General features: G+C 46.8%; 1 protein-coding gene across 5 annotated transcripts in view; it reads right to left on the bottom strand.

Moving 5' to 3' along the window:
* PTPN18 (protein tyrosine phosphatase non-receptor type 18) overlaps positions 1-14,030 on the bottom strand; it is a 122,577-nt gene that overhangs the window by 41,718 nt on the left and 66,829 nt on the right. For 4 of the 5 annotated variants that reach the window (XM_081844627.1, XM_081844626.1, XM_081844628.1 and 1 more), the window contains 9 exons: positions 12,320-12,415; positions 11,895-11,933; positions 11,678-11,746; positions 9,573-9,635; positions 8,652-8,794; positions 6,667-6,733; positions 5,399-5,494; positions 4,436-4,525; positions 1,261-1,343 (listed from right to left, as the gene is read on the bottom strand). In XM_081844627.1, the coding sequence (XP_081700753.1) occupies positions 1,261-1,343; positions 4,436-4,525; positions 5,399-5,494; positions 6,667-6,733; positions 8,652-8,794; positions 9,573-9,635; positions 11,678-11,746; positions 11,895-11,933; positions 12,320-12,415 (746 nt within the window). The remainder of the gene's footprint in view (positions 1-1,260; positions 1,344-4,435; positions 4,526-5,398; positions 5,495-6,666; positions 6,734-8,651; positions 8,795-9,572; positions 9,636-11,677; positions 11,747-11,894; positions 11,934-12,319; positions 12,416-14,030) is intronic. The other variant, XM_081844625.1, reaches the window with a different exon arrangement.

The raw sequence follows: 14,030 nt of genomic DNA, 5'->3' as shown, positions 1-14,030 counted from the left end.
TGACCTTTAAAGCCCTAAACGGCCTCGGTCCAGTATATCTGAAGGAGCGTCTCCACCCCCATCGTTCTACCCGGACACTGAGGTCCAGCACCGAGGGCCTTCTGGTGGTTCCCTCACTGCGAGAAGCCAAGTTACAGGGAACCAGGCAGAGGGCCTTCTCAGTAGTGGCGCCCTCCTTGTGGAACGCCCTCCCACCAGATGTTAAAGAGAACAACAACTACCAGACTTTTTGAAGACATCTGAAGGCAGCCCTGTTTAGGGAAGTTTTTAATGTTTGATGTATCACAGTATTTTAATATTCTTTTGGAAGCCGCCCAGAGTGGCTGGGGAAGCCCAGCCAGATGGGCGGGGTATAAATTTTATTATTATTATTATTATTATTATTATTATTATTATTATTATTATTAAAAGAGCTGTGGTCACACAGAGTTTTTTGGGTTTCTCTCTCCTCCTTCCTAGTGAAGAACTGCATGCATTTGCTGCTCCTTCCTTATATCACAGAGCTGTGGAGCTGGGGTTCTTTGTTCGTGCCTTCCAGCCCCAAGCCATGCTCTGCCTCTGCTTCCAGGCCTCTGTTTTGTGCTTCTCAGCTGGCTGCCTGGAAGCTTCTCGATCCAAGTCCCTAGACTGATTGGTGGAAGGCAGACTGCAGTAGATAAGGCATTAAGGGGAGGAGAGGTAATCTGAAAGCTGCAGTTGGAAAGGTATGTCTTGAGGAAGGCTTGACAGATGAGAAGGAGGCAGGGCTTTACTTCTTCACCCAAGTGATGGTTTTCATATGCCCCTCTGACATGTCCAAGCCTGAGCTTTGTGATTTGAAGGATGTCAAAATAGTGAGTACCAAGGTCAGAGAGATGTGCTCACAGCTGCTGTAATACAGTCCGTATTTTTTATTATATATAATAATACCCATATACTAGTGTCTGCCATTCTCCACTGAATAAACTCAAAATGAGCTACAGCTCCACATAAACATTCAAAGCATAAAACCAGGCAACCGAATAATCAATAATCACATCTACCATCTTAAAATATGAAAATGTATAACCAGCACCTGGTTTGGGGGGAAAAGAACCATGTTGTACAATGTGGAGGGTCCTGACCCCTTTCCTAAGACAGCCCAAAGTCTGCACCAGCTGGGCCTCCCCAGAGAAGAACTCCCACATCTCGGGTGTCACTGCAAAACATGGCTCTGCTTTCCTGCCAAACCAAGACGGCTGGGCTGCCATTTCCAAGGCTCCCTCTCTCAGCCTTCCTTACCGGTGGAGGACGGTGCTTCGTTTGAGCGGGGCCACAGCCAGGTGTCGGAGGGAGAGGGCGTCGTCATAGAGGGGAAGACGGTTCTGTGTCAAAATCCGGAAGAACAGAAAGGAAGTAAGGGACGATTTAGGCCAACACAACTGTTTGAACATCCTACAGCAGGAAGTTTGCAGGAAGCCACGCCTGTGTGCTTCTGAGAGGGTGGCACACACACATTCAATCTACAGTAGCCAACGGGATACCCTTCAGAGGTTGTGGGGCTACAATTCCCATCAGCCCCCGCCTGCATGGCCAGCTACTCCTGCATTCATGTGAGCATTCATTTATTTTTAAAATTAGCTCTTTGTTTTTCACTGCTATTGCAACATCACTTATACCTCCTATGTGTTCCAGAACTTAGGACGGCTGCTATACAACCTTGTCAAGACTGCCTAGTCACACAGAAAGGAGCTTTCCCTGCTCCCTTGCCAAGCTGCTCACACCTTCAGAAATTAATAGGAACAGAGCCAGTGTGCCTATTAATGCAGATGATGTGAAATAAAAGTTTGTGTTTGTGCTTAAGAATTTGTTTAATTGTATAAAAACAAGACTTAGTTTTTATATAGTAGCAAGACAAACCCACCAAAGCAAACACAGATTTCAGTTGCTTGGAGAAAACAAGCTAATTTTTGTTTATTTCATTTACAAACACTTCTGTCTCTTCCGAATCCAGGTGTGGCTGGTGTGGGGGAAGAAGCGCTACACTGGAAGAAGGCCCTGGAGCAGCCTTCATGCACAGATCTTAACTGACCTGCCTATAAGGCTGGGAGGGGAAGATTGCTGGGAAGGGTAGTTTTCCTGCCACCCTTCTTACATAGAAGAAGAGTCCTGCTGGGTCCGGCCAAAGGTCCATCGCTCTGTTCTCCCATTGTCCAGACAGATGTTTATGGGAAGCCTGCCTGCAGGACTGGAGTGCAACAACACTCTTCCCACTTGGGATTCCCAGAAGCTGGTCTCCTGGGGCATCTGGCCTTCGACAGCAGAGGCAGAACAGAGCCATCACAGCTGGTAGCCATGGATCGCCTTCTCCTCCATGAATTGGTCTACTCCTTTAAAGCCATCCAAGCCGGTGGCCACCACTCCTTCTATGCAGTGGGTGAAGAAGGGCTTTCTTTGTCAGTCTTCAGTTTCCTGGGGCGGCCCTGAGTCTTCCAGTATTCCCCTCTAGCTGGGGATTTTGTGTTTGAGGAATACACCCATTCAGTGACAGTTCCAGGGCTTGTTGGGGGGTGGGGGTGGAGAGGCTTCCTTAGCCACAGTGCCCTCTCAGTGGGGCCCCTTCCTCCTCTTCCCCATTGCTACAGTTGCCCATTCACTTCTCTTCCCCTCTGGCTCCAATGTGCGCCACCTAATCCTCTCTCTACTAATCCCCCCCCTTATTGAGGTGTACATTCCCACAAGGATTGTGCAATTATTGGGCAGACAATTATGTTTAAAGTGTTTGCTGCTCAGCTGATGTCTCCACACATGCCATTTGTTCAGAATTTTAAAAAGTGAATCAACAAACTGGAAGATGGGGAAAGGAAAAAGGGAACACCTACTGGTGTGAATGGGAGCAAGCAGTTTTGATCTTCAACTGCAGTTGAAGTGTGTGTGTGTTTGTGTGTGTAGCGGTGAAGCTAAGCTTTTTTTCACTCGGGTCAAAGACCCAGTAATGGCACCCCACGTGCATTTGCATACACACACAGGCTGGGAGCCTCAATGGTGCCTCTTGGGAGGCATCACCCAGAGCAAAAAAAAACCCCAACCCCCCCCCCCAATAGCTGTGGCACTGGCGGGTGCACTGGTCTAATGAAGCCAAATTCAAAAGGAGAAAATGTCGTCTCCAAGCAAGATCCAGCTCAAATGTGGACAAGCCCTGAGAAGCTTGGCTACGAAAAGTCTGAAGCAGTTGATGGGCTAATTCTTGTCTCCCTGCCCAGTTGTGAGCCTGAGGGGCCTTCAAATGCCAGTCTCTGGGCCACCCATGGGTGTAACCTGGGGGGGGCGTGAGTAAAACAATAGAAATACTTAACTAACTGACCCATCACATTGGTTCTGCCCCCCTAACAAAAATCCTACCTATGCCCATGGGGCCACCATCATATCTCACTCACTTTGCTGTCACTTTTGCCCCTCCCAAGCCCACAGAAAGTAACCTAAAGCCACAGAGCCTCCAGATTCTTGTGGTATCAGACTTACACAGCTGGAACTCCCCAGTTAGTAGATCAGAAAGATAAGAGGCCATTTTGGGGGGAAGTGAGTATGAAAGAGGAACCTCCTCAAAGCACAGGTTCCCTGCAGGGGAATGTGTGCACTTGCACTTGTGTGCCAGAGACAGATAGAGAGAAAGACAGCTAGCTGGGTTTGCTTTTATAGTAGCTGCCTGTATCTTTCCCTCCATTGCCAGGATTCTTAAAATGGGGAAGAAATGAGCTTTAAACATGCCGTGTGAAGGCAGCCTGCAACTCCTATCATCCCTGCCCACTGGCCATATTGGCTGAGGTTCATCTGGAGGGCTGCAGTTTTCCAACCCCTGCAAAAAAGGAAAGGGATAGCATTGCAGTTGTCCTGGGAACCAAGATTAGTCCTTTTCCTCTTCTTAACATGCATTCAAAGCCAGTGTGGACCTGGGACACGAAGGTTTAACACACTCACACCCCCCCGCCTGGGGTGACCTTGGGATAGTCGCTCTTAAAGCAGGGGCCAGGATTGGGCAGTGGAAGACCAAGTATGCTGCCCTGAGTTCCTTGAAGAAAATGAAATATTTGCAGTAACAAAATTATGAGAGCTAAAGCCACAACTGCAGGTACAATCTTCAGGAATCTGCTGTGACATTTATGAATTCAGCTCACAAATATAACTCAGAAAGGCTTCGAAGGATTAACTAAATATTTGGTCAAGTTTGATTAAAACTCATGAAGAAATTTATGCCCCTCAAAAACTGGAGGTCTATGGGCTAGAAGTATCTGTTTTCAGATTCCCCAATCAAAACAGCAATCCAAGGAGAAACTGCAATGGGTTGATCTCCACTGAGGACTACAACAACACCCCCCACCTCTTCTGCCAACTTTCACAGATGAATGAGGAAAAGCTGCCCTATGTGGGAAGTTCCAGTAACTCCAGTGTTGCTTTTAGTTTTGGATTTGTCTCTTACTTCTTTGACGTTTTCATAGTTTGAGTCAGATAAACTCAGGGCAGCCCGGAACATTTCAGTGACCGCATGGTATACAAACTCATACTGCTCCTGCCAAGAAAAGAGGAGATATGAGATATGAGAGGAGAACGTTGATTTATAAAGGGAAGCTCCAAACGCCCTTAAGGTTTGGCCACACTCGAGGGAAGCGGTCACCAACTTTTTGAGGCCCATGGACACAGTGGAATTTTTGAGCAAGTGCCATGGGTGCCATGCCTTCTCTAGTCCTAAAGGTAAAGGGTAAAGGGACCCTTGACTGTTAGGTCCAGTCACAGACGACTCTGGGGTTGCAGCGCTCATCTCGCTTTATTGGCCAAGGGAGCTGGTGTTTGTCCACAGAGTTTTTCTGGGTCACGTGGCCAGCATGACTAAGCTGCTTCTGGCGAACCAGAGCAGTGCATGGAAATGCCGTTTACCTTCCCGCCGGAGCATCAGGGGAGCTCAGAAGCCTTTTTGGACATCAGGTGAAGCCCTTGAGGTGACCCCTGCTTTAGGATCTCCAAATACCAAGATATGAAGATAAACAGCCTGTACACTAAATTAGTCTGCTGCCCCCTGATGCAGTGTGAGGTGCTGTCTAGTGCTGGAGTGAGCCCCACCGGTGCCTGGGGCGGGCACCTACACAGCGCAATGGGGGAGGGCACACTGTGGGATGGGGTGCACTGCCAAAGTGACTACGTCCCTACCGGGCGCCACCCAGCTAGAGGGCACCTGGGAGCGATGTGGTGGCTTGGGTACCCTGCAAGCCCAGCACCACCCAGGGCAATTCGCCCCTGCCTAGCTACTGGTGCCGTCCCTTCGCCAGATTCAGCTGCCAGTCCAGCCATCTTAGAATGCTGGGGGACTCTGTGAGGACACACATCATCTTTGCTTCGGGCAGCAAAATGTATTGTTGTGGACAAGAGCGATGACTGCGGGACTCACCTGGGTCTGAACAGCAGCTGGTCTCTGCTTCCTCATTTCTAGGACAACATCAAAAATACTGAAATGCGGGGGGATTCTCTGAAAAGTAGAGGAGAACTGGGGAAATGTCGGTAATAATAATAATAATTATTATTATTATTATTATTATTATTATTATTATTATTATTTTATTTATACTCCACCCATCTGGCTGGGTTTCCCCAGGAACTCTGGGCGGCTTACAGTAAAACATCAGACATTAAAAACTTCCTGATACAGGGCCGCATGATATCTGACTGAAGGACCTTCATTTGGGTTCCCACATTTGCCACTCTGCTTTACTACTCCCTATTTCATTTGCTGTTTCGTCTGAGCTATGTGAGAGTATCATAAGAGGTATCTTCCCCAAAGAAGCAGAAGGCAAGGGAAGATGCGAATTTTGCAGGGATCAACCAAGTACTGTATCTTGATGTTTCTTGTGGGAGCTGAGACTCTGCAGTACAATAGTCCTCTCCAAGGGACATTTTTGTTCCTCATTTTATATACAGATGGAGGCTATATATGAAGTTATGGACTGTCAACTCAGACAGCTGGAGAAAGGTTATATTTTTGAACACTTCTCCCCACCTCCAAGTGTAAAAACAAAACTACTTGTAAGTAATAGTCTTATTCTGATAAGCTAGTTTATGAACAACTGAATTGGTTCCTAGGAGGGGACAGTCTTGTTTCCATGGATTATATGTAAGCTGTTTCAGGAGCCTTTTTGGCTGAGGAGGAGGGTTCAAATGCTCTAAATGAATAAACAATGTCCAGAGTTCTGCCATATATAGAAAACAGATTTTATTAAAGTGTTGCATGCAATGCACAGATGTAGCAAGAGGTTCACTACAAAACACACACTCACTGGCAAAGCCAGACCAGGCACTCGTCACACCTGGTTCTATTCCAAACATATTCCAAACAGAGATGCTTCAGGAATTCCATCTCTTTTGGGGAAGAAGGGGCAAATTCTATTAAAATCAAATTCTAATCATATTTCAATTAAACACCATTTTAAAAAACAAAGTCTACATGACATTTTATCCATCTGTCTGTCCGTTTGTCTGCCTATCCACCCACCCAGCCACGAAATAGCCAGACACACAGTCACTCTTTAAACAAGAAAACAGCAACAGTGTCTGGTCAAACATCGTTCCGATGTTTGTTGTTCCAACAGACAGAAATATTGGACCAAATCCACCCAGCTTCCTCAATCCTCCATCCCTCAGATCTGACTTGCCTAGAAATACCTGTTTCAGCAGCAGCTGCCGTATGTATTCCAGGGTACAGATCACACCTGTCCGGCCACAGCCAGCACTGCAGAGGAGGAAAGAGGGTGAGAGAGGGTCTGCAAAATAACAGACCTTCTTTCAGATCACATCCAGCCAGGAATTGCAATACAAATGAGAACACTTTGCCATTTTGTTTCAATAAATTCTTTCAGAAAAATCTTCTTGGTTCATCCCCATAAATATAATGGCAGTGTGGACTTCTGGTGCTTCCTGTCAAAATGGGCGCAGAGCTTTGCAGTAGCGGAGACTGGCAGGTGAAGTACAGTGGTACCTCGGGTTAAGTACTTAATTCGTTCTGGAGGTCTGTTCTTAGCCTGAAACGCTTCTTAACCTGAAGCACCACTGTAGCTAATGGGGCCTCCTGCTGCTGCCGCGCCGCCAGAGCAAGATTTCCGTTCTTATCCTGAAGCAAAGTTCTTAACCTGAAGCACTATTTCTGGGTTAGCGGAGTCTGTAACCTGAAGCGTATATAACTTGAAGCGTATGTAACCCGAGGTACCACTGTATAAACAAGAATAACGAGGGCAGTTGTCCTTAGAAGCTCCCCACCCCCATGTCCAGGGAGGGGGTGAGCTTCACCTGCAGATCTTCTGATACCCGGCTCTCCAGATGGAGGCAGGAGGCGCTGGGTGCAATGCGCTTCGCTTATTGGCAGTTCTTCTGTACTTTGGAATTTTAATAGGATCTAATTTACAGACATGTACTGGGCTAAGGAGACAAGATAAACTGCTAAATAAATCAGCCACTGAGCGACAACGATCTGAATTGGAGAGAGGAAGATTTCCATCATAACAAGGTGAAGTATGACTGGGGGAGGGGAGCCTTTACCCTTTCTGAATATATATTACGTTTTGCTGCATCAGTGATTCGGCAACTCTTTCCCAGAATATCAATGGATTGATAAAAAGCAAGAGGAAATCAAAGAGAATAAGATAATATTTATGGATTTTTTAATGGAAATGGGACTGCGTGAGAATGTCGATACGATTGAAGCTTCTAATTTCTACTGAATTGCAGCTAAGATTATGGTTCCTTGATCCACCAAAGCAGTCGCTTCTAACTTCCACTGAATTGCAGCTAAGATTATGGTTCCTTGATCCACCAAAGCAGTGGCGGGACACCAGATCGTTAAGAACTAAGTATTGGAAGAGAAAGGATATGTTGGAGTTCTGCCTGGGGCTATGGCGGAGTGCCAGACCTTCGCTCAGACAAACAAAGATGGTGCAGTGACGCAGTGGAAATAACAGCTTCTGAGAACAGAAGTGAAAACGAAATTGTGGAAGCATAGGTGCCTTTTATGATCAAATTAAAGCAGGTAAAATGAAGAAACAACTGGAATTAACATATCACACAGGGAATTTATTGGATATAAATTCTGCTTGCAGAAATAAAAGTTATTAAATATGCAATTACGAATGGAAGTCAAGAAACAAGTGGCTGTCAACAAAGGATTAAGGTCAGAACTGTTGTTATTGGATTAATCAAGATTATGAAAGGAGGAAGACATAAGAACTTTGTAACCAGAAAGCCAGTACATGAGAAGTCATCTCAAATTGAATAATTTAGTTTTTGAATAATAGGCTCTCTTTCTTTTTAATTGGATTGTAATTTGGTAATGTGACAATGTGGCTTTTATTGGACTTGTAATAAAATTTATTATACCAATAATAATAATAAAAATATGGCCGTGTGCCCAAGCTTCGCCCCCTCACTGCTCCTCTCTAACTCCAGATCACTTATGAATGGGTTAAAGCACAACAAGTTCAGTGCAGATCCTTGGGAGACTCTGTGATTCTCTCCTTTGTGACTTGTGGGGACAGCCCATTTGTTCCTGCTCTTTGCTCCCTTTAACCAGTTACTGATCCTCTAAGAGGACCCATCCTCTGACCCCATGACTGTGGTGTGGTCTGTCTATAGGGCTTTGCCCTGGGGCTGCCCCTTACCTGCAATGCACACAGATGGGCACAGTACTCTCACCCTGCTTGCTTCTCACTTGCTCAATCATGCCAAGGAAGTGGCTGTAAGTGTCTGGGATGCCCCGGTCTGGCCAAGCCACGTACTGGAAATGGGATAGCTCCCGCTCCTCCTGGGGGGGGGGGGAGAGGTACAGATCAATATCACCACGTCTGAATGGGGCTGACACAGAACAGGTGGTAGGAGAGGAAAGCCATTTGCACCCTCTGACATGTTTATGTTTGCTAATGCAAGCACCTGATGCCACCTCAAATTAAAACCCATTCTTCAAAACTATTGAATGGTTTGTCTTCAACCAAGGAACTCTGGAACTCTGGTCCCGTGAAGTCCTGTCTACAGCACCGGTGGCAAACCCTAAACCCACAGGCCTTATCTGCCCCTGGACGATTCCTTGTGGGTCTCAAACCCCTTGGAATTTGATGGTGGTGATGAAATGACTGCACTGCAGCAGGGGCTCCTTTTCTCCTGTGCCATTGCCACGGAGATCTGGAAGGAACACTCTGAAATTTCCCAACCTGGATCTCTGAGCACTCTCCCCTGTTTGTGGAGCACACCAGTCTCTTAACAGTGGTCAAAAGGAATGGTGCTTCATTCAGCAGCAAAGAAGCTGATTTTGCCAGCAACCATAGTAGGGATAGGGCCTGGGCAGAGCCTGATAAGATTCCAGGCAATCAGGACGAAGCCTGCTATAAATATTCAGAGCCCCGCCTTGTGCTCCTGCCTGGTCCACAGAGCAGTGCTTTCTACTTGCTGCTCCTTCAGCTTCCAGCTCATGCAGCTGACCTTGAGGCCCCAGAGCCAGAAGGTGCAGCCCCAAGACCTGGACTTGGGTGTGCCCCACAATTCCAGTGGGCCTTGCCTAGCAATTAAGTGCCATGGAGTAGCTTTACCTTCTGAAAGGTCAGGGTAAGCATCCGCAGAATGACATCTGGATTGAGTTCCTGTTCTTTAACCTGAGGAAGAGACAAGAAAACCGCCCATCACATTGTTCAAAATATTCTTATCTCCCCAAATGGGAGACATCTCATTTGCTCAGTTACGCTGCCCACCTATAATATAGGCTAGAGATAGAGAACTCTTCAATCCCATCAGCCTCAGTCAGTGTAGCCAAAGCTCAGAGATGGTGGGAACTGTAGTTCAGCAACATCTGCAGATCCACAGGTTCCTTATCTCTAATGTAGGTACAATTGGACAGTGTTTTGTTAACCACCACAGTTCTGTTTTATGGGATAGCTTGCTTGAAATGGCTTCCTGACAAACTTAAAGCCTGGCAATTGTCATTTTGTGAAAGGGTTCGGGAACTTTGACCAAATTCTCAATACTCTTGCCAATGGATGGAGTTCACTGCAGATGAAGTCTCAGGGGCAGAGACCATGCCTTTCTGCAGAAGGTCCCAGGTTCAATCCAAGGCATCTGCAGATAAAGGCTGGGATAGAGCCCCATCTGAAAGCCTGGAGTCAGTTCAGGCAATTTAATACTACTACTACTACTACTACTACTACTACTACTACTACTACTACTACTAATTTATTATTTCTACCCCACCCATCTGGTTGGGTTTCCTAGGCCACTCTGGGCAACTTTCAACAGAACATTAAAAACAGAATAAAACTTCAGACATTAAAAACTTCCCTAAACATCCCATTTTGAGTTAGACGGACTAATGGTTTGACATGGGATCAGGCAAATTCCTGACTGGGCAGGAATTAAGTATGGGACAGATCCAAGAAGCACCTTGTAGCCACACAACATGTGATGCAGCTTATGGAGTTCGCTGACACATGAAATGGCAAAGGTAACTTAGCTGGTTCTCAAAAAATGATGAATTAACTCCCAGGGAGAAAGGCCTTTCAGTATCTCTTTGTGATGAGCAGGGCTTGTTCCAGGTTTCAGGGGCCCCCTGTAAAGGGCCATTTGGTGCCCCTGGCCTCCATGTTGGTGGGCTGAGGGTGGCAGGAATGGGTGTGCCATGAACTGCTCTTTCAAATTTCCCTCTGTGCTCTGGAGCAATGCAACAGTGGGGAACATGGTGGGAAATGTTAGGTGTCAGCCTGAAGATCCAGCTGCTCAGTGTGGAAGGACCCAGGGCCCAGGAATTGCCCAAGGGTGCCAGCTGCTAACATTACGTCTGATAAGAGAGCAAAATTTCTAAGAGCAATATACCTCCAAGTACCAGAGACTGTGGGACACGGGTGGTGCTGTGGGTTAAACCACAGAGCCTAGGACTTGCCAATCAGAAGGTCGGCGGTTCGAATCCCCACGATGGGGTGAGCTCCCATTGCTCGGTCCCTGCTCCTGCCAACCTAGCAGTTTGAAAGCATGTCAAAGTGCAAGTAGATAAATAGGTACCGCTCCGGCGGGAAGGTAAACGGCGTTTCCGTGTGCTGCTCTGGTTCGACAGAAGCAGCTTAGTCATGCTGGCCACACAACCCGGAAGCTGTACGCCGGCTCCCTGGGCCAATAAAGCGAGATGAGCGCCGCAACCCCAGAGTTGGTCACGACTGGACCTAATGTTTTTACCAGAGACTGCGCACAAACTATGTGGCAGCTATAGTGAGCCCGTGGCCCTTAAGGGATCGCTGCACTACAACTCCCATCATTCCTGGCCATCAGTCATGCTGATGGGGCTCATGGGAACTGGGATCCAATGACATCATGAGGATGGCAGGATAGTCAGCCAGTCCTGCAACAGGGGAGGGCATCATGTTTGCACTCTTCTTGTGTGTTTCCAGCAGGTGCATCTGCTTGGTTTCGACTGCTGGTATCAGAATGCTAGATGAGATGGGACTTTGGTCTGATCTAACAATTCTCAGGTTCTTAACAACAATTCCCAGCCCTTCCTTAGTGAGAAGAAATGGCCTTTAATCCAGGTTAGGTTGGCAGTGGAGATGCCTGTGCTTGTGCATTGATGAAGAACTGTGCCAGCATCCCCTGCCAGGAACCAGGCTCCTCCTTCCTCACGCAGCTTCTTCCTGTCCATGTGTAACAACCTCACCTGTGCCACAGAGAAGGATCCAAAATGCAAGGTTTCCTCTGCCAAAGGCCAGTAGCGCTCACACTTTTTCTGAGAAAGAAAAGGCATAGCAAAGCAAGAAAGGTTAGGTAAGAGAGATGGTGGCAACATGGCTGTCCTCAAAACCTCAAGGCCCGGATGAGAGACCCCATGAGGCTTCCTAGCCTCCAAATACCATCTCTCCTTCAGGAGGCCTCACCTTGCCTAGTTCCACTTCCCGACAAGCCATGACAATCACCTGCAATGAAAGAACATCATGAAGCAGTGGTGGAGAACGCCAGGCCCAGAGAGAACAGCGGGGTGTGTAGAAACTGTACTACGGTGCATGGGTAAAATTTACATTTGCTGCTCTGTGCACGTTTGCTTCTGGCACCACTGGGATGTGGCCCAGAAGTTTCCACAGACCTGAATGTGGCTGTCGGGCTGAAAAAGGTTTCCTTGCCGCTGCCATAAAGGAGCAGAAACATTAATTTGAATTTGCTTTGAGAGGGACTGTTCACCAGATGCCTTTTTGTCAGAGAAACTGGTCTTATACAGATCAATCCAATCTGCTGGGCGCAATTTGCACTTCAGAGCTTGCTTTAATATCTAGGATATTACTTGTGATCTGCCTGGACAACTCACCTTCACCTTGTACTGCCAAATCATGCGCCAGAAGTCCAGCACTGTGTGTGGAAGAGGCCCCTGGGTTGCAATATAGCACTGCTTGTTATCCACACCCTGTGGGAAGAAAAGAGAATCGCAAACGTGAACTAAACATCATGCATTCTGCTGAACACCCCGTCATCACCCCTGAGCTGGAGAACAGCATTCTATTTGAAGACAAGTAGGGATAAACAATTGGTTAGAGATTAGAATGAGTCAGAGGGCTTTGGATAATTCACCCATTTGATTTATGCTTGATAAAAATACTTGCATTCCATTGTAAATAGAATGGTCAGTGCTAAACTGCAACTGGGGTATGTATTGTCCACTTCTATAACATTCATGTTCTCAAAGCAATATTCTCAAATGTGGAAAATTTAAGTCAGCTCCTGGGGAGTGCATGTATCATCGCTAAATTTAGGATTCCCAAGAGCCTTTAGAGTACGTTGTCATCCCACTGTCAATTTTATCTCTGTAACCATGAGGACTAGAAATGTATTCTAGTAAACTGGGACTTTAAACTGATGGTAGGAAGAGCCTTCAATTCTGTCTTTTGCCATAATGCCATTCTAGAATCATAGAATCATAGAATCATAGAATCATAGAGTTGGAAGAGACCACAAGGGCCATCGAGTCCAAGCCCCTGCCAAGCAGGAAACACCATCAGAGCACTCCTGACATATGGTTGTCAAGCCTCTGCTTAAAGACCTCCAAAGAAGGAGACTCCACCACACTCCTTGGCAGCAAATTCCACTGTCGAACAGCTCTTACTGTCAGGAAGTTCTTCCTAATGTTTAGGTGGAATCTTTTTACTTGTAGTTTGGAACCATTGCTCCGTGTCCGCTTCTCTGGAGCAGCAGAAAACAACCTTTCTCCCTCCTCTATGTGACATCCTTTCATATATTTGAACATGGCTATCATATCACCCCTTAACCTCCTCTTCTCCAGGCTAAACATGCCCAGCTCCCTTAGCCATTCTTCATAAGGCATCGTTTCCAGGCCTTTGACCATTTTGGTTGCCCTCCTCTGGACACGTTCCAGTTTGTCCGTGTCCTTCTTGAACTGTGGTGCCCAGAACTGGACACAGTACTCCAGGTGAGGTCTGACCAGAGCAGAATACAGTGGCACTATTACTTCCCTTGATCTAGATGCAATACCAGATGCAGCCCAGCATTGCATTGGCTTTTTTAGCTGCCGCGTCACACTGTTGGCTCATGTCAAGTTTGTGGTCAACCAAGACTCCTAGATCCTTTTCACATGTACTGCTCTCAAGCCAGGTGTCACCCATCTTGTATTTGTGCCTCTCATTTTTTTTGCCCAAGTGCAATACTTTACATTTCTCCCTATTAAAATTCATCTTGTTTGTTTTGGCCCAGTTCTCCAATCTGTCAAGGTCGTTTTGAAGTGTGATCCTGTCCTCTGGGGTGTTAGCCACCCCTCCCAGTTTGGTGTCATCTGCAAATTTGATCAGGATGCCCTTGAGTCCATCATCCAAGTCGTTGATAAAGATGTTGAATAAGACCGGGCCCAAGACAGAACCCTGTGGCACCCCACTAGTCACTCTTCTCCAGGATGAAGAGGAACCATTGATGAGCACCCTTTGGGTTCGGTCAGTCAGCCAGTTACAAATCCACTGAGTGGTAGCATAGTCAAGACCGCATTTTACCAGCTTCTTTACAAGAATATCATG

This window comes from Podarcis erhardii, assembly GCF_964252035.2.
Source record: "Podarcis erhardii genome assembly, chromosome: 17".
Classification (NCBI taxonomy): domain Eukaryota; kingdom Metazoa; phylum Chordata; class Lepidosauria; order Squamata; family Lacertidae; genus Podarcis; species Podarcis erhardii.
This window is presented reverse-complemented; position numbering and strand designations above follow the sequence as displayed.